Raw genomic sequence first — 22,619 nt, 5'->3', positions numbered from 1 at the left:
ATCATTAAGTATCGTACTGCGTGGGGCACGTACAAGGTCGTTTGTGAAGCTCTATATTGCTATATCTATAACTATCGTGACCTTCGTAACTGGGTCTCAAGGGCTCCTTATATAGCCCATCCGATCGTACGATTCTAGTGGTGTAGGAGCCGTTGCCGAGGGCTTGGCGGCTCCACTACAGCGTGGCATTAAGCTTATTAACCAGCTCTTATAGAGCCTCTTCTTTGTTATCGCTATTTTCGTCTTCCTATCTTGCAACAAGCTGAGAAAGACCTTCCGTAGCGTTCGCTACCGTATGCCCTACAGTGCGTTATCTATTGACATATCCTTTATTCTGATACAATATACCTCGCGTCGCAGGCTAAGTCAACAGGAGTCACTTCTAGACCCGGGCTCAGCGCCATTATGGATCTACATTTGGCTCTGACCCATTGTTCCGAGCCGGCATCAGTGGTTTAGTGGTAAAATCCATCGTTGCCATCGATGGGCCCCGTGTTCGATTCACGGCTGATGCATCACCGTTTATTTTTGCGCATCATTGCACCATGCGCCCCTCTGGAACCTTAAGGTAGCCATTCTTCGAACTGCTGAGTAAGGGTGGGGGATTACGGAGCAGATCGGATATCAGAAAATCGTCGGCAGGTGATAACAGAGCAATATACTACCAGGTGATGATGATCAACATTAAGTCCAACGATTAACATAAATTTTCATGTCCCCGATTTGTATACTATCTACTCAGAGACGTAATTGCATTGTATGGCCCAAGGACCTGGGGTGGTTCGATATATCTAAAGCTGAGAATTCCTGGGCGACATTCAGTTGCACCGAAATAATTCTTAAATGTACAATCAGTCTATCGAGACAATACTAAGTATCATTGATATAAGAGATCACTACACTAGGCATCCGCTATCAATAACTCCTCATCAACAAACTTGCAAGCCTAAATGCCTAACCCGCACTATATGCTGCTGGTGAGCCGTGAGTTTGATTGGTCACTATCTCACTGAATAGATTATAATATTTTTTCCTTTTAATCAAATGCTAGAACGTGAAATTGAAATTAAGATCGACCTTGTCTCGGATTTGATCTATAGATGTATTAGTTATGTGATCCCATCGACACTGTAGCGCGTAGAGTGACTGACCTCGCATACCACCCAACGCTTCGAAGGCTGTGGCGTAGTTCTCTAGTGTCGCTAAAACGGAGAGTAGCCCCTGCTGCAAGCGATCACGCAAATTGTCTACAAGAACATTGTTATTCCCGTTTGACTTGGGATAAATAGACTCTGTGCGATCCTTGACCATAAGCAAGGCGTAGCTACATTGCATTGCACAACAAGCAAAAGAGGGCATCGTCCTAGGCGTGATGAAGGTTGACCTTGGCCCTAAGTAGACTGGCGTTTCGCAAAATTGACCAGTGGGGTTCGGATAAGGCATAGCATCAAAGCTTGCTGCAATGTTCAGGGCGGACTTTAAGCAAATCCTAGTCGACTCATGCCTTGAGAACGGCATATCGGCTATAGACGGCTGCGTATGACCGTTCGAGTTGGGTGATGGACTATCAGACGCACCAGGGGATAAAGATCCTGTCGACTGCCCGCAGGTTGATGGAGGGCTGTGTAATGTTGTCATGCAGCAAGATTGAAGACGTCGAGGTTCACAGCCATAGTCTTCCTGCTTGGGAAGGCTAGCTAGATCACAATGCTTGTTGGTAAACACCGCGATGTCAAAGAACGCACAGTAACGATGCACCTTAATTCGGGCACTAGAACCAAGTTAATTAACGGACTGTTACATGGCAAAAGCATACATGGAAAACAGTACCTATTTAGTTTGATTCGCGACATGCATCGCAAAGCATTGGCCATAACAGCTTCGTTACGATCAACTGGCTGTGCTATCGGGAAGTCTGAAGCCCATGACTCGGTTTGGTTTATCAACGGTTCTAGGAGCCTCTCAAGTTCTTGCATTCGAGTATAAATTCGAGTCATATCTGCCCCAGTTTCTCTGACCTTATTAAACTCGATGACAAACTGTGTGGCGGCTAGAATAGCTTGCTGGGACCGTACAAAAGTTGGCCAAGCCTGAAAACAATTAGCACACTTCAGCAGGAGTGGATGAGATTCATACCTCTGCATCGGCTAGAATCGTCGGGTACCTAGCCGTGTAGCTTGATCCAAAGACCTCAAAGGTAGGCGCCTATTTGGGTATCAATAGCTGGGCATAGTGAATCTAGAGGCGGATTGGTAAATATACCGTGTTGCTGACTATTGAGCCTTGACATACACAAATGTACGTCATCCACCATACGCGTCGGCGAGCCTCCGTGAATTCGTCCTCAACTTCACTCCTCTGATGTAGATGGAGAGACATTGCTGCCACTAATGCAGCTCCAGCCCTTGCGCGCATTTTCTTCAAGTTTCCGCGTTGCGCATATTCGTAGATGCTAAGAAGATCAAGAGCTATAATACTTTCCAATTCCAGCGGGACCTGAGGATGGAACTTCTCGCGAAATATTTCGTCATCGGAGTCATCAAGAGCTTTGGCGGGTTCGACTGATGACTCGGGTCGATCACTCTCATTTTCAACACTTTCTAATGCTGCCTTGGCGAGGAATTGAGAATACGTACGTCTCCAGCGAATAGACTCCTCACTCAGCGGGTGAGAATCGAGGGGACATGGGATGAGGGCTAGTATCGCTGAAATCGCTAGAGATATCGCAGACAAGGGCTCCTGAAAACCTTCACTCTGGTTCTCTGCCAAGGCCAGCGGCTGATCAGGCATTGGTACCTGCTCAGGTGCTGGCAGAATGGGAAAGTATGGGTGTATCCATATATAATACGCATTCAAACTTGGAAAGTTAGCCTATATCCTAGCTTAAGTGACGCATTGCGACTCACATGGCGCGGTTATCACTTCCATAGGTGCGAGTAATGGGTACATGTATACTAAATGGTATTTCCTCCACGGGACTTTGGAAGAGGTGGTCATATATAGTATCGCTATCCTGAAATACTTCAGCCAGTGCCTTGAGGCCGGCCCCAGGACCGATGTACTCTTCTACTAGGAGTCCTGTGACTCGTCAGACCCTATTTGGATGCTGAAGCGCGGGATTTCTTACCAGTCTGCGGCATCTCCTCTGCTTTCGGAGGTAGAGATGTGGCAAGATCTTGGTAATCAGAAAGGGGACGCGACTTTTTGCGAACGCGAGGGCCACCCCTTCGACTGGGCTTGTAGACGCATTCGCGATCTTTTGTCACACACTGCGGCGGGTTAGACTCGCTCTCTGGTTGCTTGGGTCGCACGCTATGAGTAATAAAGGTGGACATATTCAAGCATCAAATGAAAATGGGGAACGCATACACTGGCGCACGGATGCTCGCCGTTACATCTCGTCCTGGATGCCCGACTATATTTTTTATCAGTTTGGTATTAGTACAAGGTAACACGGCGCGAACGAGATGCCGTTCAAGCAGCCTAACGTATGACGGATGACATACCAAGACAAACAAGCTATCTTGACAGGAGGAATGGCAAATTTTTTCCTCATAGGGCCAGGAAAAGCCCTGGAAAGCGCCTCAGCAGCCTCAGTCATGGTGGTAGTTGAAACGCGGGAAGCCAGTTTAGCTCGAGGTCCTGACGAGAGGCTCGCGCGAGAGGAGGTGGGGATCTGTGGCTCCCGTCTCGGTTCGGGACACTTAGGTAGTGAACACTGTACGCGGAATCGGGGGCGGTATGTTTTGATCAGTTATTTCCCTTTCTCCCACTCGGCAGATGGTCTGCGATAGAGGAGCCACGGAACTTGGTGGGGATGGAAACGACAAGAAGCAAAGCTCCGATACGGCCGTCCGGAGATTTTCAGGAGGTTTAAGGAGGTTTAAGGAATGGAACTACCCTTTACCACGGCCTGGTGGCAATGCTTAATCAATCGTTCGAGTATGGCCCCCGGTAGCACCGACAATTTAGCAAGGTAGTGCCAGCCAGCACGATGAACAGCGAGCAGCCAGTAGCAAGTGGCGAGTGGGAGGCGGGGAGGGGGTCGAGAGCACCGCTGTCGTTATAGAGTGTACCACAGAAGCCACCAGGCAGTTCATAACGCATACATACGCATATGAACGCACGTATACACGCAGTTGGACACACGTAGATGATGGTACAGGGCAAACACGGCAAGATATGCGTTCATGACGCTCCCCAATCGGCTCATCACACACCGGCTACCAATGCAGAAGCCAGGAGCAGGGCCTGTCGGCGCGCGATAGATATAACCTACTTCGTACTTGTTGCTCACGCATGGGCCCCCGCGGCGACTAGTGGGGGAGATGGGCGTACAGGAGAGATACCGTAGGTACAGCACGGCCTGGCATGGGATGCAAACAAGGGAGTCCCCCAAATAGAGTGGCTATACGTGTTCTTGAGAGACGATTGAGTGAACCGTTACTACAGTTCTGTACAGTCGAGGGCGTTGGACAGCTCGGACAGGTGGGAACGTTGCTCCTAGTTATCACGATCGGCAGGCGAGGGTGGCGCGTAGGTAGGGAAAATGTCCCTCCAATACCTTAGTCTTAGGTAGTGTGTGCCTTCTCAGTCAGCCGGTGCTGGTAGACACAGAGTCTACACAGAGTCTGCACAGGGTCTGCACAGGGTCTGCACAGAGGTTGGACACGACCCGGTTGGAGAAGCTTTCTCTGTCGCCCGCCTACTTCGTACAATATCGCTCAGTTGTCTGCGAAGGGGTGGAACGAGTGGCCTGAGACTCGCAGATTGATCCCGGTCGGCCACGGCTCGACCTGTACCGAATTCTGCAGCGCCTGCTAACGATACCTCCACAGGTACATACATGGGAGCGAAACATGTAGGTATCTTTGTTCGGCCCCGAGGTACCCACGGCTAGCTGTTTATCATCGAGTTCCAGTGTTTGAAGACTGTCTACAGTAGGTATGGTTGCCTGGTCTGGAGAAGCTTGAATAGCCACTGGACGTTGAAGGCTACAGCTTGTGCAACCATCATTTCATTGTTGAAGCAAAGCTGGAGGTAGGTGTACTTACCTACCTACAGGTACTTCGTAGATACCTAGATACCTATGTACCTACCTATAGGTATGTACGCAGATGCGGTGCGGTCCGCAGTTCACTGGCTGCACTAGCGCAGTGTACCTCACTAGGTACTGTGTAGGTACCTCTACTACTTCAAGTTCTTACCCATTGTATATACAGGTATGCCCTGCATCATGTATTTTCTGCAGGAAGAGATACCTACTAAGTACCTAAATATGTAGCTCCCAGTCTGCTCTCAGATATGCCCGACAACTAAAACTCGCTGTACTAGGTAAGTATTCTAGATACCTTACTGACCCTGTCCTATCAGGGTCAAATACTATGTAGTGTCACCGTGTCACTGTTACTATCTACTTCGTATGTACAGTACTCCGTAATATTTACCTACATAGGTAGTCATACGAAGTATGTATGTATTCACTTACGCGTGGACGGAAATGTTTCCTTCTTACTTACAGCATACCTACCTAACCTACCTCTAATATTAAAGGCAAAGGCCGTTTCACTGAGCGCCGTAGCGCACAAGCTACCTCGCGTATTCTATCCCACCAGGACTCTTGGAAACATCAACCACTTCGTAATGACTGTACTAAGTAAGCAGTTACTAAATCGAATAATTTGATAGAGCAAAGACGTTAGACGATATGAGATCTGGCTGGCCTTGGGCTTTAGGTTTTCGACTTAGCTAATGTCTTAGTCCGCCGCATTGTGTCTATCTATACAGAGATATGTACAATATGTACAATATGTATAATACGGATAATATAGCTGGTGTCTGGGGGATAGCTATAGTTTCACCGCCGGAAAAGAGAGCGCTTTCCGAACCATATCTTCTATAACACATGACCGCCAGTCTTCTTGGTGGACTTAGTAAAACTACCTTGGTCGGCGACTCGACGGCCGATGACGGGTCAAGACGGGTACCTGTGATGGTGCCTGTCTCCGCGGATCATCAATCAAACCATTATCGTCCAATGTCCGTATTGGTAAGCCACGCAACACGTATCTGCGGTTAGCCATCATATTCCCGGGTTCTGTCCCGGGCATACACCAGCTTACTTACCTGACCATCTTTAGCATGGGCAGAATGGGCAGAATGGGGTACCCCGCCGTGTAGTGTACCGGTACTGTGCCTATAAGCGGTATAAAACATAACCCAGGAATCTGACTCATGTTGCTACATTGAGATGCGCAGCCCTTCTGTCAATGGGGTACCCGTTGGGACGTGGGAACGTGGGAACGTGGGAACGGAGAGCGCCTTCAAACCTGGTTTCGACTCGGTGCTGTCCGATAGATGGTACAGAATGGTAGATCGAGATCGAGACACTTGTCTCCTGCTTAACAATTGTCTATTATATGTGACTCTAGTGCCTAATCTCCGGTCTCGTGCTCGTTGACCGTCTCGACCGTGTCTTCCAAAGCGAAGACGCAGGCTTCTGCAAAGCCCGCCGAGATTGCACGGGTCGAAGCTTACCATGCCCGTCAGTCTACCTAGGTACCTAGTATAGACAGGCCGCATGTTTAAGATTCGTACTAGGGACGGCTGTCAACCTGATTGATACCTACAAGCACTGTCGCCCAAGACTGCAGGACCTCATAAGCTTAAACAACCGTTGCATGGGGATTAAGCTTGTCTGGAGCCTGTAACTGGGTCGCTGGGGGAAAAGATCAAAAGGTGGAAATCTCTGGATGTAGTACCTAGTGTCTATGACTTACAGGCAAAGTTACTAGTGAATTCACAATTAGTAGGCTTCCCTACTCAGACTAACCTCGGCCTAGAAACACTGGGCTCTGATTGGCGCGTACCTGACTAACGGAGCTCTCTCGGTCAATGCCCGGCATTGCGACCACTAAACTAACGCCGCATTTGGCCAGTGAGGCTCAAATGTAAAGAGATATTTACAAACTGTCGTCATAGCACAACGGTCAATCTCCTAGTCGGCCTCTTTTTACGAGCTCTTCCCGCCTTTCCCCTAATTCGTCTTGCTCTAGAATGTATCGAGATTGTTTGATAGCTGTTTTACTTCCCTAGAATCACCTCATCTTCCTGACGTAAAGAGTGACATCACTTCCAAGAATGCGGCTCTGCGCAACCCGAATACCGCCGGCCCAACTCATAGCATCCATACGAACGTTTACAGCGATAGAAGCGCAATCGACGGTCGGGACTCAGTGCTTACGCGTCGGCGGGAGGCGGCAGTATGTGACGAGAATACACAGGTCGCGGCCGAGGAGCCCTGCAAGTCAATGCAGACCCCGCATTCACAGCACTGCCAGCGTGAGACGACCGTTTGCTACTGTCATGTCAAGCCCTGTTGAGACAAGTAAGCCACTTCCTGGAAGGTTTTGCCTCATTGCTTACAACTGGCTACCAGCAGCGCAATCACCCGACGACATTGGGCCCATTCAAGAATATGACAGGCGAGTAGCCGCGGGGCGTCTGCGCGAGGACGAACACCAGCGTGGTATCATTCAGAGTCTGCAGAACCTGCATGATGAACTGGTACATTATAGGGCTCGCCCTGTTGTACACCCAAGTTTCGAGAGTTTGAAGCCGACAAAATCGTTGTTTGGATGGTTAGGATCCAAGACTGTTGCCAAAGTTATACAAGACATCCCTAATAACCTACCGCGTGGACTATATCTGTACGGTGATGTAGGAAGCGGCAAGACTATGCTGATGGATCTTTTCTATGATACACTGCCGAGCGCTGTCAAATCTAAAACGAGGATACACTTTCATAACTTCATGCAGGATGTACATAAGCGGTTGCATCGTATGAAGATGGAGCATGGGAATGATATCGATGCCGTTCCCTTTGTTGCCGCCGACATTGCCGAGCAAGCAAACGTTCTATGCTTCGACGAGTTTCAATGTACCGATGTCGCCGACGCCATGATATTACGGAGACTGCTCGAGTCGCTCATGTCTCATGGCGTAGTTCTCGTCACGACCTCGAACAGACACCCCGACGATCTATATAAAAATGGAATACAGCGAGCTTCTTTTATCCCTGCAATCCAACTCCTAAAAGCTCGCCTTCACGTCATTAATCTCGACTCGCCCACGGATTATCGCAAAATTCCTAGACCACCTTCAGGCGTTTATCACACACCACTTGACAGCCATGCAGCTACGCACATTCAAAAGTGGCTGCACTTCCTAGGCGACCCCGAAAACCCCGAACCTCACCCGGAGACTCAGAAAGTTTGGGGCCGTGAGATCCACGTACCACGTGTCAGTGGGCGCTGTGCCTGGTTCACCTTCCAAGAATTGATTGGTCGTGCGACTGGTGCAGCTGACTACATCGAGTTGATGCGCAGCTACGACGCCTTTATCGTGTCTGACATACCGGGAATGACGTATCGCGAGCGCGACCTTGCAAGGCGGTTCATAACATTCATCGATGCAGTCTACGAATCACACGCTAAACTAGTACTTACAACAGCTGTACCATTGACCCAGCTGTTCGTGTCGCCCGAAGAGCTCGAACAATCCCTGAAAAACAAATCAGCCGATGGCGAAAACGGCGACTTTGTCGGCCAAGCCGTGCAAGACGCGACGGAAAACTTGGATGCCAACATAGACAAGCTGGAGGACTCGGACTTGTTCTCCGGCGACGAAGAACGGTTTGCTTTCACGCGCGCGCTGTCTCGGCTGAGCGAGATGTCGAGCAAAGAGTGGGTTGAACGCGGCATGGGGCTCGAGAGCAAAGGGGGCAAGAAGGAAAAGGATGAATGGGCCAAAGTACGGAGTCGACAAATGGAGGATAGCATGTAGACGGATAGGCAAGCGTAACTCTCGTCGCTTCAGGTCGCATCATGCGCAATGCCACATTCAGCTTTTAACGAAATCTTTTTTTTACCTGGGGGCCATTGGTTATATCATTTGAGGCATTTGCATATGAATTATTAAGGCAACGGGGTATAGACAATATAAACCTTTTATAGACCATATACCATTCCGATTACATCGTGACAAAATTGACAAGATTCATCAAAATAGTTCATGCAGGCGACGTCGAGGCGTCTAGCGATGACAAAGTGTAATTATACGTATTCGCACTATCGAATTGTACATGAGCGAGGCTACTCGTCACTTCAGCCCTTCGATATTTGTGTGTTCTTGGAGCCAAAGTTTTGCCATGCTCTGCTCCACTGGTGACGAAGGCGGCGTCGTCCACACCGAGATGTGTGAGGCCAAGCCGTTATAGATCGCGCTAAGACTTAGAGTGTCGCTTCTTGGGCGAAATCCTGCAATAATAACACTTAGAACCGTGTCTAGCCTAGCCTGGTCATACATTTAGAAGTCGATGTGCAGTGTAATGCAAAACATCAGCGTTGCTAATAAATACATATACAATTCCAATGGGTGTGATTGCCGGGCATTTACATACATAGCATACTATTACTACATAGACACATACATGTGTGGCATCTTGTATTAGTAGAACGGACATAGACTTAATGTACCTGCATTTAGCGGCAGCATCTCGCATGTAGACCGTCCTAGACCTCACGTGGTGTTGTCTCGAACTCTGGACTAGGACATCCCAGTCCCCAAACAAGTCTGTAGTCATGCCCAGAGAGCTTTCCCAAGCCGAGTTAGTAGGAACAGTCTGTCTCACCGTTGCGAAAAGCCCAGAATGTTGATGTGGGACGTGGGAACCGGACATGTTTGTTCGATCCGCTATCCACGATGCCGGGAACCACTACTTAACCTATTAACGACTATCGCGCCTGCACAAGTGCGTGTACATATAAACGTGGAGTCCTGCAAGTCGGCAAGCCCCCATTATCCGTACTATCGGATCTATGCTAAATTAGAAGTAGATAAACTATATTTTGTGTGCGCATAGGGTTCGAGGGAGTGGCGAATCAGACATGTATTCTTGCGTCGCTTGACGTACATCATGATCGCCAGTTGATCCCGTTGCCACTCGCTTGCTCTTCAGTCTCGACAACTACCGCGCGTGCCAAAACTGGCTTTCTAATGCTGGCTTGCTGGCTGGCCAGATTCACGCAATGTTCAAGCTAAGCCGGGGGCATTGGCGGCGAACGTTAGTCAGGGGTTAGCGCTTGGGAAACATTTCGTCCGACTTTCAGCTTGACCGATCTATTTGACGACGGACGGGTCTGGGACGGGCTAGCCTTGCGCTACGGTATGGTGGATACAGCGAACTTAATCATGAGCAAGCTAGACTTGTGCTCGCTTGTCTACTGCTACCGTATTGCGATTTGGTATCACAGCCTATTGCGGTCAGGAATTTGGACTCCGGAGTAGTCGTGAATAAACAATTGATAAGTCTTTGTTAGCCGTTCGGCGTACGAGACTAGCTTTGATATCAACATCTAGAGCTACCGGTATTTGGTCTGCTACATGTAGTTCCTTCGGAATATTTATTTATTAACCGTGTTGATGCCCGCGAGTTGGCTATCCATATACCTATCGTGTTTTCCGTCTCGAGTATTGGTTTCACTGGTTTCTGTAGCCGAAATTTCTACTGCGTAGTATCTCCCTAGGACGGTGCCAATATCATACGATCATATAATAAACCTACTACTATACAGATTTTACATTCATGGGCCGTCTAACCATTATTGCGTCGCTCGCCGGCGCCATCTGGGCCTCTGCCGCTGTTGCTGAAGAAATCTGCACAACAGAGCAGGCACCTAATCTGCTGGTGAACCCTTCATGGGAAGACGGTCTCAGTGGTTGGCTGTATAATTTCCCCGGTGGTACCAGTTCACTCAGTTCCGCTGTTGCTAGCGATGGGCAGACTTCTCTGTGAGATTGATTCCCCCTACCATCCACCAGACATCGCAAGAGAACTGACAGACCATTGTTTAGGCTTCTCCCATCCTCTGCGTCCTACAGTTTGATGCAACAGACTGTGAACAACCTTGTGGTTGGCGAGACATACACCGCCTCGATTGACTTTCAGGGTATCGTGAACTCAAATTATGCAATCACGGAACAATGCATTATTTACTTCTATCACGATGCCCTCACCACCACCAACCTCTTTCAATCTAAGGTGCAACCGTTCAACCGCGCCATCGGCTTTTCGTGGCAGACATTTAGCGGTACCTACACAGCAACAAGCAATACTATGTCATTGGGCTTCTATGCTTCTTGTACGCCGTACAGGTCGCCAGTGATCTTCAATGCGTATCTCGATAATGCATCTCTTCGGGGTACGTTCACTATAGCACCACCCCCTTACCATCATCATCCGATGCTCTTGAAAATAGACATACTAGATATAACAGAGAATTGACGCGAACAAAATGCTAGGGCCCCCAACTACTGTCTGTGTAACGCCCACTCCTAGCGAAACGCCAACACCAACGCCGACGCCAACTCCAATTGATACTCCAAGTGATACACCATCACCAGAACCCACGCCTTCATCAACCCCAGCATCATCGTCTATCCCGGCCTCGCCATCATCAACTCCAGCTTCCTCATCTATCCCAGCTTCGCCATCGTCGACTCCGGCATCATCGTCTATCCCAGCTTCCTCGTCTCTTCCTGTGCCACCATCATCAACACCGGCTTCATCATCTCTCCCAGTGCCACCATCGTCAACTCCAGCTTCCTCGTCGCTACCAGTACCACCATCTTCAACCCCAGCTTCATCTCTTCCTATACCACCATCATCGACTCCAGCTTCCTCGTACCCAGCACTACCATCTTCGACGCCGGTATCATCTTCTCTCCCAATACCGCCATCATCAACTCCAGCTTCGTCATTCCCGGTTCCACCATCGTCAACTCCAGCTTCCTCGTCGCTACCAGTACCACCGTCGTCGACTCCGGCATCATCACAACCGGCGCCACCATCTTCAACCCCCGCTTCATCTCTTCCAGCACCGCCGTCATCCACGCCGGCTTCTTCCCTCCCAATACCATCATCCACTCCAGCTTCATCATTCCCAACCCCATCATCGTCAGCTCCAGCTTCATCTCTTCCAACACCACCATCATCTACGCCAGCTTCATCTCTACCGGTACCGCCGTTTTCGACTCCAGCTTCCTCATACCCAGCACTACCATCTTCGACTCCAGCTTCGTCATTGCCGGCTCCGTCATCGTCAATTCCAGCTTCGTCTCTCCCGGTACCTCCGTTTTCGACTCCAGCTTCGTCTTTTCCAGCATCGCCCTCATCCACCCCGGCTTCATCTCTCCCGGCATCATCATCTCTACCGTTGCCTCCGTCATCAATACCTTCGATTTCGCTTCCGGTGCCTCCGTCTAACACTCCTTCCGTTCCCCCGGTTTCCAGCCACCCAGCTTCATCAGCCCTTCCTTCTTCGTCTCATATTGTCTTGCCTTCCAGCTATCCTGCTTCAAGCCAGCCCTCAAGCGCCCCAGCTGCTTCACCTTCAGGCTTGCCCACGCCTAGCACGTCTGCATCTGCGTCTATCTCTGTTCCTCCCACTTCCAGCTACCCGGTGTCTTCTTCATACCCCCATTCCAGCTACCAGGCATCCTCGGTAATTCCCAGTTTATCTTATAGCGCACGGCCTTCAAGCACCCCAGTTGCTTCGCCTTCGGACTTGCCCACGCCTAGCCCGTCTGCATCTACGTCTATCTCTATTCCTCCGACTTCCAGCTACCAGGTGTCCTCAGCAACTCCCAGTTTATCTTATAGTGTGCGGCCTTCAAGTACCCCAGTTATTTCGCCTTCAGGTTTACCTACGCCTAGTCCGTCTAGATCTGCATCGGTCTCTATTCCTCCAGCTTCCAACTACCCTGTATCTTCTTCATACCCCCATTCTAGCTACCAGGCATCCTCAGCAATTCCCAGTTTATCTTACAGCGTGCGGCCTTCAAGCACTCCGGCCGCTTCGCCACCAAGCTCGTCTTCATCCAGCTCTCCGGGGCCGGTCTATCCTGACTCAACGTACAGTGCTCTGCCAACGCCATACCCGACAGGGAAACCATGCAAGAGCAGAATCCAAAAGATGAGCAAGAAGAGATTTCGGGCTCTCAGTTAAGGGTCAAAGCCAACCGGAACTGAAACACCAACCACCTAAATCGGTGACGACATATCATCTTCCCTGTATAATATTTCAGCTTAAAATAATGTTTAATGGCTGGTTGGGCAAACTCTGAGTCAACCCTCAGTCTTGATTACCGACACGCAGGGTTCCATTCCCAATGCTCATAACCGCAAGTCGCGCTTTTCACGTGACGATAGAATCGGATGGATAGAATGTACTGATTAGAATAAGGGGTTAGGCAACATTACATGTATTTTATAGAACGTACTGTCTACGGGACAGTTACACAGATAATGTGTTGAATAAAGGGTAGCAAGTACTCTGTACTGTATTAACTCGTCGACCTGATAGTATACCCATTGAATGCTAGGAATTCCGTATACCAGTTATAGTTATAAATTATTACAACGTTGCAAGGACATCCTGGGGAAAACGCCACCGGATCATACCAAACGATAGACAAGGCCGGCCAATGCCGTGCGATACCATGCTCCCGTAGTCCATAGCCGGAGGGTTAGTGGTAATTACAATCGCTATAAATAATGCAAACCAATTCTGGCCCGCAGTGGGTCCCGATTCTCGGTACCGCTTATAGCATCACGATGAAAGCATCACGGACCTACCTACATCCCTAAGGTCAGCAGACCTGCGGTATGGTCTGACACTTCGAGCTCTACCTATCAAGGAGATATGTCACCTATCAGCAAGACGTCAACAAATCACAGTCATAGCCAGACACGGGGCTTCGAAGAGATGGTTGCGCATGTCAAGTTCAGACCTCTGATCTGGCACGAAGGCAGGTAGGTACTCGAGACTAGGCCAACTTGTGATCTTTGCCATTGCATGTGACGACTACTGGGTGTACCTCCTACAATAGCAGCGAGATGCCGGCCCGTGCTCTGGGTGAATACCTACCTTGGGTAAGGGATATGCCACTTGGGCAGAGAGGAATGAAGCAAACAACGCTGGTTGTGTAGGCTAACCATTGTTCACCTCCATCATGCCCATTGTTTACCCATTCCAAAAATTGCAATATAACAAACACGCAAACTGGTGCTGCGTGTGTGGTCTCGTCTTCTATTCCCATTTCTTTCTATCTCTACCCAGGTGGATGGATAGCCCCATTTATTGATTATACTTTCATCATCCTTTTCCTGCCTTGCTCCCGCTCCCTCTTTGCCCTCAGCTACAACTGATCTGGGAATTTATCCTTCGTTACTACAGCCGAGCTTGCGGCTCCTGCCCGTTACACCTAATATCTATGACGCTTTCCCACCCGCTCGCTCTGCCCTTTTGACATGCCGACCTACCTGAGTAACCTGGAGTCAAACGATCGATAGCACTGCCGCATGTAACGTGACCCGAATACTCCGACTTTGTGCGACTTGGATTTTCCACTCTCTCGATTCAGTCTATCTTCTCTCCTAGACATCCTGCTTCATATACTTAACTATGCACCATGGGGACTTTGGAAGGGCTGTTCTCGCATTCATCCTCGATTCGCGGCTCGGGGCCTGCGTACTATCTGCCGCCGACACATAACAAAGGTTCCAGTGATTTAACCCCCGATTTGAATATTTCCATATCTGAAAGTCAGTATATCGGAGCAGGCATGTCATACCACCGGCCCTTGGCTCTGTTGCTCCGCCCTTCGCCCAGGAGACTTTCCCTTTTTTCGATGATAGTCTTCTGCGTCTTCATTATGATAATCACGGGAGTTTCGAGGGCACAGCATTGTTTTACAAGGGAAGACAACAAAGTACCTTACCATTGGGAGGCGTTTCCCGGGTAAGAGGCTCAAGAAGCACTCAATGCCGGTTCGGCACGCTGAATACATCTGGCTAACATGACGCCTGCAAGGTTAAATGGATTCTACAATGGGATTCAAACGCTCGTAACCTTTGCGGATTGGGTTTCAGAACAGAGATCACCACCAGGAGCCGAAATCAAGGCCCACGATCAGCCGCCATTTAACCCACAAGTGGTTGATCCATTTCCCAATTTCACCTCTGAGAAGTATCTAAAGCAACACCATCCTGTACGTCCCTGTTACTTGGACGACGACGAAAGATACCCAGCTCCAGATATATATGCATACCCCGGCGTCCCCGCCAAATTACCCGCCCCGGCTTGGGGAGCCTACGATACGTTAGAGATTGCCCCAGACCGATGTTATGAACGATTTGGGCGCTTTGGTTCATACGGTTACAGCTATGGTCGCGAGGAAGGTGGCCTAGGCCTTTCGAAGAATTCTGAAAACCTAGGGACGGAGAAGGTGCAGATGATGATCAACAAAGTCGACTACCGCAAGGTGAACTGGGGTAGAGCCCAGAAGCGCTGCTTCGATAAAAATAAGAAACGTTTTGATAGGAAGAATGACGCATCTGAGGAGTCTAATAACAAGAAAAAGAGGTTACCGCGCTCAGCTTTGGTACTTCGTACGTGGACGGGATATGAGTACAGCGATATCCAACTCCTTACCATGAGAGCTATGATCAATGAGTTGTCTCTCAAATCTGGTGGTGAGTATGATGTGCACTTGCTTGTTCATGTCAAGGATAACAGTCTCCCGATATGGGCATCCGAGGAAATTTATGACCGAACGCTCAGGGAAAATGTGCCCGAGGAATTCTGGGACATTGCGACGCTATGGTCAGAGCAACAGATGAAAACCTACTACCCTGGCCCGTTCCTCGACGAGGATAACATAGCCAATCATGCAGGTGCCTATATTTACGGCGTTTACCGAGCTGCGCATTTCGCCTTGCAATGGTTTTCTCAGCAACACCAGGAATATGACTTCATTTGGAATTGGGAGATGGATTTACGCTACGTCGGCCATTATTATGAGTTTCTCAACGGCGCATCGAACTGGGCAGCAAAGCAGCCTCGAAAATATATGTGGGAGCGTAACTCACGATTCTGGATCCCAGAGTATCACGGACCCTGGCCCCAGTTTTGTGGCCTTGTTGAGAATGAAACTATAGCAGAAGGAGAGACACCTGTTTGGGGCCCTATAGCATTTCCAGCTGGCAAATACGGGGTCCTACCACCGCTCAATGATGTGAAGCCGCCAACTCCGGTCGAAGAAGACGACTATGAGTGGGGTGTGGGCGAGGCCGCGGACTTGATCACGTTTGATCCCATCTTCGACCCGTCGAAGACTAAATGGGTGTTTCGGAATGACGTTACGGGTTACGATACTGCGGTCGATGCCCCTCCACGACGGGCCTCTATCGTTACTGCTGCGCGTCTGTCGAGGCGGCTGTTGAACACAATGCATGAGGAAACGTGGCGTGTACACCGTGAGTAAACCTAAACACTCTTTTCAACTATGTTCTACCTCGGAGGGGCGGCCGATATTTACTACCTACGTGAAAGCTCTTTTTCGAGCTGACGATATTTACACGAAGAGTCTCATTGATTTCAAGCTTTGCTAACATCGTAGCCTTATAGACACGATGTTCCCTGAAATGTGGGCAACAAGTAGTATGTTTACCCCTGGACTGATTTTCTTGGTATCCCAGCCGCCTGTAAAGACCACAAGTGCCTGTTAGGGCCACAAGCATATCTCAGGAGTATACAGACCTCTAGAAACCCGGTCCCGTTTTACCTTAGAAGAGCAGCTACTAACTTCAGCGAACTTTAGTCGCATATCACCACGGATACAAGGCTCTATATGCACCGCACCCAGTCTATCTTGATAGGGACTGGCCTTTGGACGTGCTTGACAAGACGTTCAACAAACCCCTAACACCGGAAGACAGCCCCTTTGCAGGCCAGGGCGAACACAATATGCAGGGAAGCACCTTCTACTACAACTCGGGATTCAGTGGCGCGCTTTGGCGGCGTTGGCTAGGTGCCTTTGAGAATGGGGAGGGGGGCCGCAAGACCGAAGAGGAGGGGACATCTCGAATGTGTCTCCGACCACTATTACACCACCCTATAAAACATGAAGCTGTGGAGTAAGTGTGTTTTGTTTCGAATTTTCGCCATAGAATAAAGTGCATGGGTGTCGGTGTCCCGGTGCGCAAGCGTTGTTTGCCTTTTGTGTGTATGTGTTGGTAGCTTGTTGGGTGCCCATGAAACTGGCCTTCCCTCTCTGCATATAGACAGCATTTCAGCTGGTCATGCTTGTCGCCTTGGCCCACATTATATACTATATTAAAAGCATTTCAGTATGGTAGTTGAAAGGCCTGAACCCATAATGATATGATGGCCCTAAGGCCCAATGGATTGATAAAGGAAATGTCAGAGCAACGAGTATTAGCGACTCATGTTTAAATACCGAAGAATGATACTGTTCTTGTAAACCAAGGCTAGGCGTAACAGTCTACTCGGCAGCTCTACCGCGTTTCTTGGGTGCCGATTGGTGAGAATGATGGTCATATTCACACCCTGCTACTTTGAACCCTATTCAAAATAGAACGCGATAGGAAAATGCTGAAATATTAATGCCTGGATTTACTCACACTACAGCCGCAAAAGGTAGAAAGAGAAAGGGAACACTAGTTCCGGGTTATTCTACTCCAGTATCCTTCATATGGTTTTGCACCTGTATGGGTGCGCAGGTAACAAAATTTACAAAAAATTGAAGGAGTAGGAATTGAACCCAACCCGATTTGAACGGATGACCTTCTGGAGGCAGTTGTTGGCTGGAATCAGATGCTCTACCGCTGAGCTATGGGTCCAGAGATAGTAAATGGGATTGTAATTAGGGTATATCAATTATACAAACTTACTATGTAGAATCGAGAAAACAGTGCGATCATTTACCCCTCACAGTGGGGATTTACCAATTGACTCACAGTAGTACATACATCTTCTACTTCGTACAACAGGCTAACCTAAGTTCGTTACAATAGTGCTAGAATAAGATCATCTCATAGCAAGCAGGATACTATCATCTGCGAGTTCCCGTTTTCTAATGTTTCTATTTCTACGGTTTTAAGTGTAAATAGGAAAAAAATCAGTACCCGTCTTGTCTGCATGCCAATGGAACACGTCTTGATGAGCAAGTCGGCGAGAATAACATCGAAGAATGTACATTAGCAAAGATTGGGTAGCCTCGCCTTGGTAAGCCCAAAGATTGTCTATGAAACGTCATCAAGACCTGCGCGCTACCCGGGCGGAAGGAATTGTATGCGTGTGATATAACATTCGGAATGATAGTGAGTGAGTGAGTGAGTGTGTGAGGATGCCGAGATCGGCGCGTACTCCAAAAAGGTAAAACGTGAGCCTGTATGTATTATGATAAACAACGTCATCCCCCCTCAAAAGAGCCCCGGTAGCTCGTTGTCTTTCTAGGAAATACGTATGATCACTAATGGAACACGATGAGCAGTCAAACTGAGAGCACTTCATTACGGGAGTTGTCGGCACCTGACAATCGCCTTGAACCAGTCACGAATGCCACCCAGGGCGACGGCGATGGCGGTGGTGATGAGTCCGGGATATTGGCGATGACGTCTGATCCCCGCCAGACAGAAGCCAGCAGGAAGAGAGCTCTGATTCTCCTGGGTGCCTCTATTTCGCAATTACCAATATGGGGTGAGTCGAGTCTGAGATATTCTCGTTCCCATGCACACTCATTTCAGAATTGCCTTCCCTACGTATACTTACTTACCTATATATATATATGCTCTGACAGATTTTACTAACAGAGCCCCGTAGGATTCTCCATGAGCTACGGTGTGTTCCAGGAATACTACCTAAACAACTGGACTCTCGCCGGTAGCCGTGACGCGACAGGTATCATAGGCACAACCTCGAACGGCGTCGTGTACCTCTCCATTCCGTTCCTCTCGGCCCTATTCACGCGCCGCTGGGCCAGACATCGCCGAACGGCCGCCGTGGCAGGGACCTTGCTCGCGGCCCTCAGCTTTGCTCTATCGTCATTGAGCGCGCATGTCTGGCACCTTGTTGCCACTCAGGGCGTGTTGGCTGCCATTGGCTCCGCCCTCGTGTATAGTCCTACGACGCTGTCGCTGGGCGAATGGTTTAGTTCTGACGCGGGGAGAAAAAATCACCGCGCTGTGGCGTACGGTGTCACGCTCTCGTGCAAGAACGTCGTTGGATCGGTCATGCCGTTCCTTGCGCGCGCGTTGCTGGAGAATTATGGCTTTCGTGTCGCGGTGCGTATTTGGGCTGCTGTGGCGCTGGGGACGAGTTGTAAGTAGATCCGAACCCCTTGATGATTTCTTTCTCTCCTTTTCCGGCGCATCCCAAAAGCATGGAGGTTTCTTTGCTTCTTTCCAGGGTCAATGTTTCAGAAATAGCTGCACTTTTCGAACGGAGGCTGTTAAACATGGCGAGTATTCTCGCACTGACTTTGCAAAATTACCCACAGTACTATCCATCTTTCTTATTCCTACGCATCCCAATGTTCTCGCGAGCACCTCCGAAGAAGAAGAGGGTTACCGCAGACGTTATATCCCCTGGAACTTCCTGCGTCACCGCACATTCTACGTCTACGCTATTGCCATCATCCTCCAGAGCGCAGGATACGGCATCCCCCAATCGTATCTTCCGACGTACGCGCGTGAGGTGACGCAGCTCTCGCAGACGTCCGCCACGCTCTTACTCACCGTGTTCAACATCCCTGGTATCCTGGCTTCATCGCTATTCGGGTATCTAAGTGACAACAGGTACTTCCCCCTATCCGCTACCACCGTGACTGCCATCTCGGCACTGTGTTCGGCGCTCGCGGCCTTCTTGCTCTGGGGCCTTACTTCCCAAGGCAGCTTGACGCTCTTGCTTCTATTCTCCATCACCTTTGGATTCTTCGCGGGCGGGTACAGTGCTACCTGGGGCGGAGTGATCAACGAGCTAGAGAGCGAAGCCGCACGGTGGAACGAGGCAGTAGACCCAGGCATGCTGTACGGACTGCTTAATGGAGCCCGTGGGATTGGGTATGTCAGTGGCGGCCTGTTGAGCGTCCCGCTCCTGAAGGCTGGAAGTGAAGTCTCGATTGGTGGGCTTGGATATTCCTCGACGTACGGCCCGCTCATACTTTTCACAGGGTTATCCTCTGTCTTTGGTGGCTGGGGAATCCTTTGGAGGTGGACAACGTCTCTTCGTAGACTGTTATGATCTTGTTAGATTTACGGGACACCCCTGCTGCTTGATTTTGTAGCGTGTAGACTCAACCCGACTGCTTCAAGTATTCTATCATAACCCCCGCGCCGAGCCGTCGAGACTCCCAATTGTACAGCAACCCTCAAGTCTTCCTCAGTCAAATGGTAATATAAATCATTTTAGATCACATCCAGAACAGCGAGTTTATCATCAAAGTCAAAGAACAACTGTCTCAAAAAGGCCCAGACCCGCTAGGCAATGTTTTCATTTTATCGCTATATACAAGTTTTGCGAGTCTATTACAACAAAGAGCTACCTGTCTTTATCCAAGTTAGTAACCCCGTCGTCGCCCCATCAGGCTATCCCTCTGTGGGCTCAAACCGCGACCCCAAAGCGTCATCGTCTGACCCTCTTTGCACTTCGTCGTAGGCGGCATCTTCATAACTACACTCCAACTTCCCGACGCACACTGTTGATAGGATGTGCCGCCAATACAGTTGAACATGCCCTCTGTTTTACAGGGGCCTGTAAGGCCTTGAGCGCTGCCAGAGCCGGGGGTCGGCGAACCGCTAGGTCCAGCAGGGGCGCTAGAAGCGTGCGAAGGCGAGGGAGATGCTGTCGCGGTTCTGGTATGAACGGCCGATGAAGAGGTCGTTACAGCTGCTGAGGAGGTCGTGGCCGTGGGTGCTGGGAGTGTAGATGTATCGATGGTCAATGTTACGAAGGTAGAGGGGACATCAGTATCTGAGGCGATAGCGGATGTCTGAGCAGGGACGGATGGCGACCCTCCGTCTGAGGGAACTGCTTTAACGCCCTTAGGGACGCAGTTAGAACCAGATATAGGCGCAAATTTGTTATTGGAACCGGGCTTGATGACGTTGGGACCTGGCACCGGGAACTCGGGGTCTGTAGAAAGCTCCGATTTGCAGTCGTTAATATCCGCCAAATTGGCGACCATGAGCTCAGGTAATGCGGAATCATCGCGGCCGAAGAGTTCCATCGTCTCGTTGTGCGATACCTCTCGCTTACCGCTTCCACCGGTAATGGTTACAGGAGCACAGTTCATATAGTACTCTTGGGTACCTGAAAGCTTGGATATCCAGGTCCATGCGAAAACATAATCACCAGGCTCTATTGAATCAGGAACCGTGAAGTCGTACTCGTCTGTGCCAGTTCCGCTCTTGGACGGGCAACCACCTTCGATCGACAGTATTACCTGCCACGAAGTAGAGGCTGAAGGTTGAGTGTCTTTAGTAAGTGCCAATTGACACGAACCGCCACCGTGAACAGCAGAGCCTTCGAAAGATAGCTTCTGAGGTTGGCCGATTACCATCTTGTTGTCGAGGCCGTCTTTACTGTAAAACTTGGCCGGGTCCGAGCCTACTTGGCAGGGGAAGTTGGCACTTGTTAATGGTGACGAGGTAATTGACTTGGTGCTGCCCACGGAGCCGAACGGAGCCGGGCTTTTCATGATAATGTGACCGTTGATGCCGGCGGCGAAGGCCGTCAGGGCGGTCAAAATTCGTGTCTGCATGATGTCGTTGAGGATTAAACAGAAGATCTATGTAAACGATGCTATAACAAGACTGGGAGAGAAAAGCGTGAGTGCCAGACTCAGCAAAAAGAATCTAAGAAGAGAGTAGGAAAGGGTTGTTGACGAAGATGGTGATGAGGGAAGAAATGATGCCTTGGCAGGCGTTGTGCCACTCTCTTATAACCTCAGCGAGGACAAAACGTGACAAAGGGCCAAAAGTCGTAAAGAGGGAGAGAAAGCAAACAAAGTCATTGTTTCGCCCCCTAAAACGGGCCAAACGTTTCCTGTAAGTTGTCATGGCGAAACATGTTTCCTGTGTTCGGATGCATCTAGTCGCGTCTTTCATGGCCATTGTTTCTAGAGACCAGGTGCATCAAGAAACATCGATGAGCACCCTGGGTTCTGCACTGGCGTTGGAATATACGCTGGGCGATTCGAGCAAACGTATTTCAATTGGCTGGAGCGCAGAGACGGCGCTGGTTGATTGGATGGTAAGCCATCGTCACTCAGACAGGAAAGCAAGATCCCTGGCTGATTGGACAAAACGGCTCCCTCTGTTCAGCGCCAGAGTTGCAGGGATCGTCACTAATTGCGGGACTGCTGCCCAGGGCTGTTTCGAAACCTGTCACTCTCAACGGATAGCTAAGCTTACCTTATGTTTGTGGCATCTAGAGAAGCTTTCAGATTCATCTTGAACACCTATGGGCCTGTCATACCTATACCTCCGTTTAGATTGGCAGTCCGTGCTGCGAAACACCGTCGGGCTTTGACCAAATAAACCCAGGTGGCGCGTGGATATCACATCTGATCTGGAGCATTTGGGCGGGGCAAACATCATCTCAGCATTCAGCTACAAAATCCGCCTCCTTGACTGGGAAGTGATAATTGCCACTGAAAATATTCAGTGGTATGATGCTTCCTGTAGGTTATGAACT

General features: G+C 49.6%; 6 protein-coding genes and 2 non-coding genes across 8 annotated transcripts; 5 read left to right on the top strand and 3 right to left on the bottom strand.

Moving 5' to 3' along the window:
- Positions 1–444: 444 nt before the first annotated feature.
- On the top strand, positions 445–515 carry F5B22DRAFT_t180. Its single transcript has one exon. It is a non-coding gene; the product is annotated as a tRNA-Gly (tRNA).
- A 532-nt stretch (positions 516–1,047) lies between these two features.
- Positions 1,048–3,601, bottom strand: F5B22DRAFT_639462 (uncharacterized protein; the record flags this gene model as incomplete). The annotated part of the gene is made up of 9 exons (XM_047977719.1): positions 1,048–1,094; positions 1,152–1,771; positions 1,831–2,090; positions 2,137–2,205; positions 2,263–2,857; positions 2,907–3,078; positions 3,128–3,269; positions 3,370–3,415; positions 3,507–3,601. 9 exons carry the CDS (start codon positions 3,599–3,601, stop codon positions 1,048–1,050), a joined length of 2,046 nt encoding a protein of 681 aa, XP_047826383.1.
- Positions 3,602–6,861: 3,260 nt separating this feature from the next.
- Positions 6,862–8,958, top strand: F5B22DRAFT_480682 (AFG1-like ATPase). The gene is made up of 2 exons (XM_047972242.1): positions 6,862–7,387; positions 7,442–8,958. Exons 1-2 carry the CDS (start codon positions 7,141–7,143, stop codon positions 8,842–8,844), a joined length of 1,650 nt encoding a protein of 549 aa, XP_047826382.1. The 5' UTR covers positions 6,862–7,140; the 3' UTR covers positions 8,845–8,958.
- A 1,259-nt stretch (positions 8,959–10,217) lies between these two features.
- On the top strand, positions 10,218–12,586 carry F5B22DRAFT_480656 (uncharacterized protein). The gene is made up of 4 exons (XM_047972241.1): positions 10,218–10,851; positions 10,915–11,261; positions 11,362–11,608; positions 11,833–12,586. The coding sequence occupies exons 1-4, from the start codon at positions 10,646–10,648 to the stop codon at positions 12,323–12,325; spliced, it is 1,293 nt and encodes a 430-aa protein (XP_047826381.1). The 5' UTR covers positions 10,218–10,645; the 3' UTR covers positions 12,326–12,586.
- A 2,189-nt stretch (positions 12,587–14,775) lies between these two features.
- On the top strand, positions 14,776–17,042 carry F5B22DRAFT_639460 (uncharacterized protein; the record flags this gene model as incomplete). The annotated part of the gene is made up of 4 exons (XM_047977718.1): positions 14,776–14,861; positions 14,934–16,378; positions 16,530–16,562; positions 16,723–17,042. The coding sequence occupies 4 exons, from the start codon at positions 14,776–14,778 to the stop codon at positions 17,040–17,042; spliced, it is 1,884 nt and encodes a 627-aa protein (XP_047826380.1).
- Positions 17,043–17,680: 638 nt separating this feature from the next.
- F5B22DRAFT_t179 lies at positions 17,681–17,764 on the bottom strand. Its single transcript has one exon. It is a non-coding gene; the product is annotated as a tRNA-Trp (tRNA).
- A 124-nt stretch (positions 17,765–17,888) lies between these two features.
- On the top strand, positions 17,889–20,323 carry F5B22DRAFT_480187 (major facilitator superfamily domain-containing protein). Its single transcript, XM_047972238.1, has 3 exons — positions 17,889–18,623; positions 18,747–19,244; positions 19,423–20,323. The coding sequence occupies exons 1-3, from the start codon at positions 18,410–18,412 to the stop codon at positions 20,163–20,165; spliced, it is 1,455 nt and encodes a 484-aa protein (XP_047826379.1). The 5' UTR covers positions 17,889–18,409; the 3' UTR covers positions 20,166–20,323.
- F5B22DRAFT_480183 (uncharacterized protein) lies at positions 20,324–21,832 on the bottom strand. The gene has a single exon (XM_047972237.1). The coding sequence runs from the start codon at positions 21,682–21,684 to the stop codon at positions 20,482–20,484; it is 1,203 nt and encodes a 400-aa protein (XP_047826378.1). The 5' UTR covers positions 21,685–21,832; the 3' UTR covers positions 20,324–20,481.
- Between the last annotated feature and the right edge of the window lie 787 nt (positions 21,833–22,619).

Source organism: Xylaria bambusicola (genome assembly GCF_022495145.1).
Source record: "Xylaria bambusicola strain CBS 139988 unplaced genomic scaffold F5B22scaffold_62, whole genome shotgun sequence".
NCBI lineage: Eukaryota > Fungi > Ascomycota > Sordariomycetes > Xylariales > Xylariaceae > Xylaria > Xylaria bambusicola.
The sequence above is the reverse complement of the archived record's forward strand: the minus strand, read 5'-3'. Positions and strand labels throughout refer to the sequence as shown.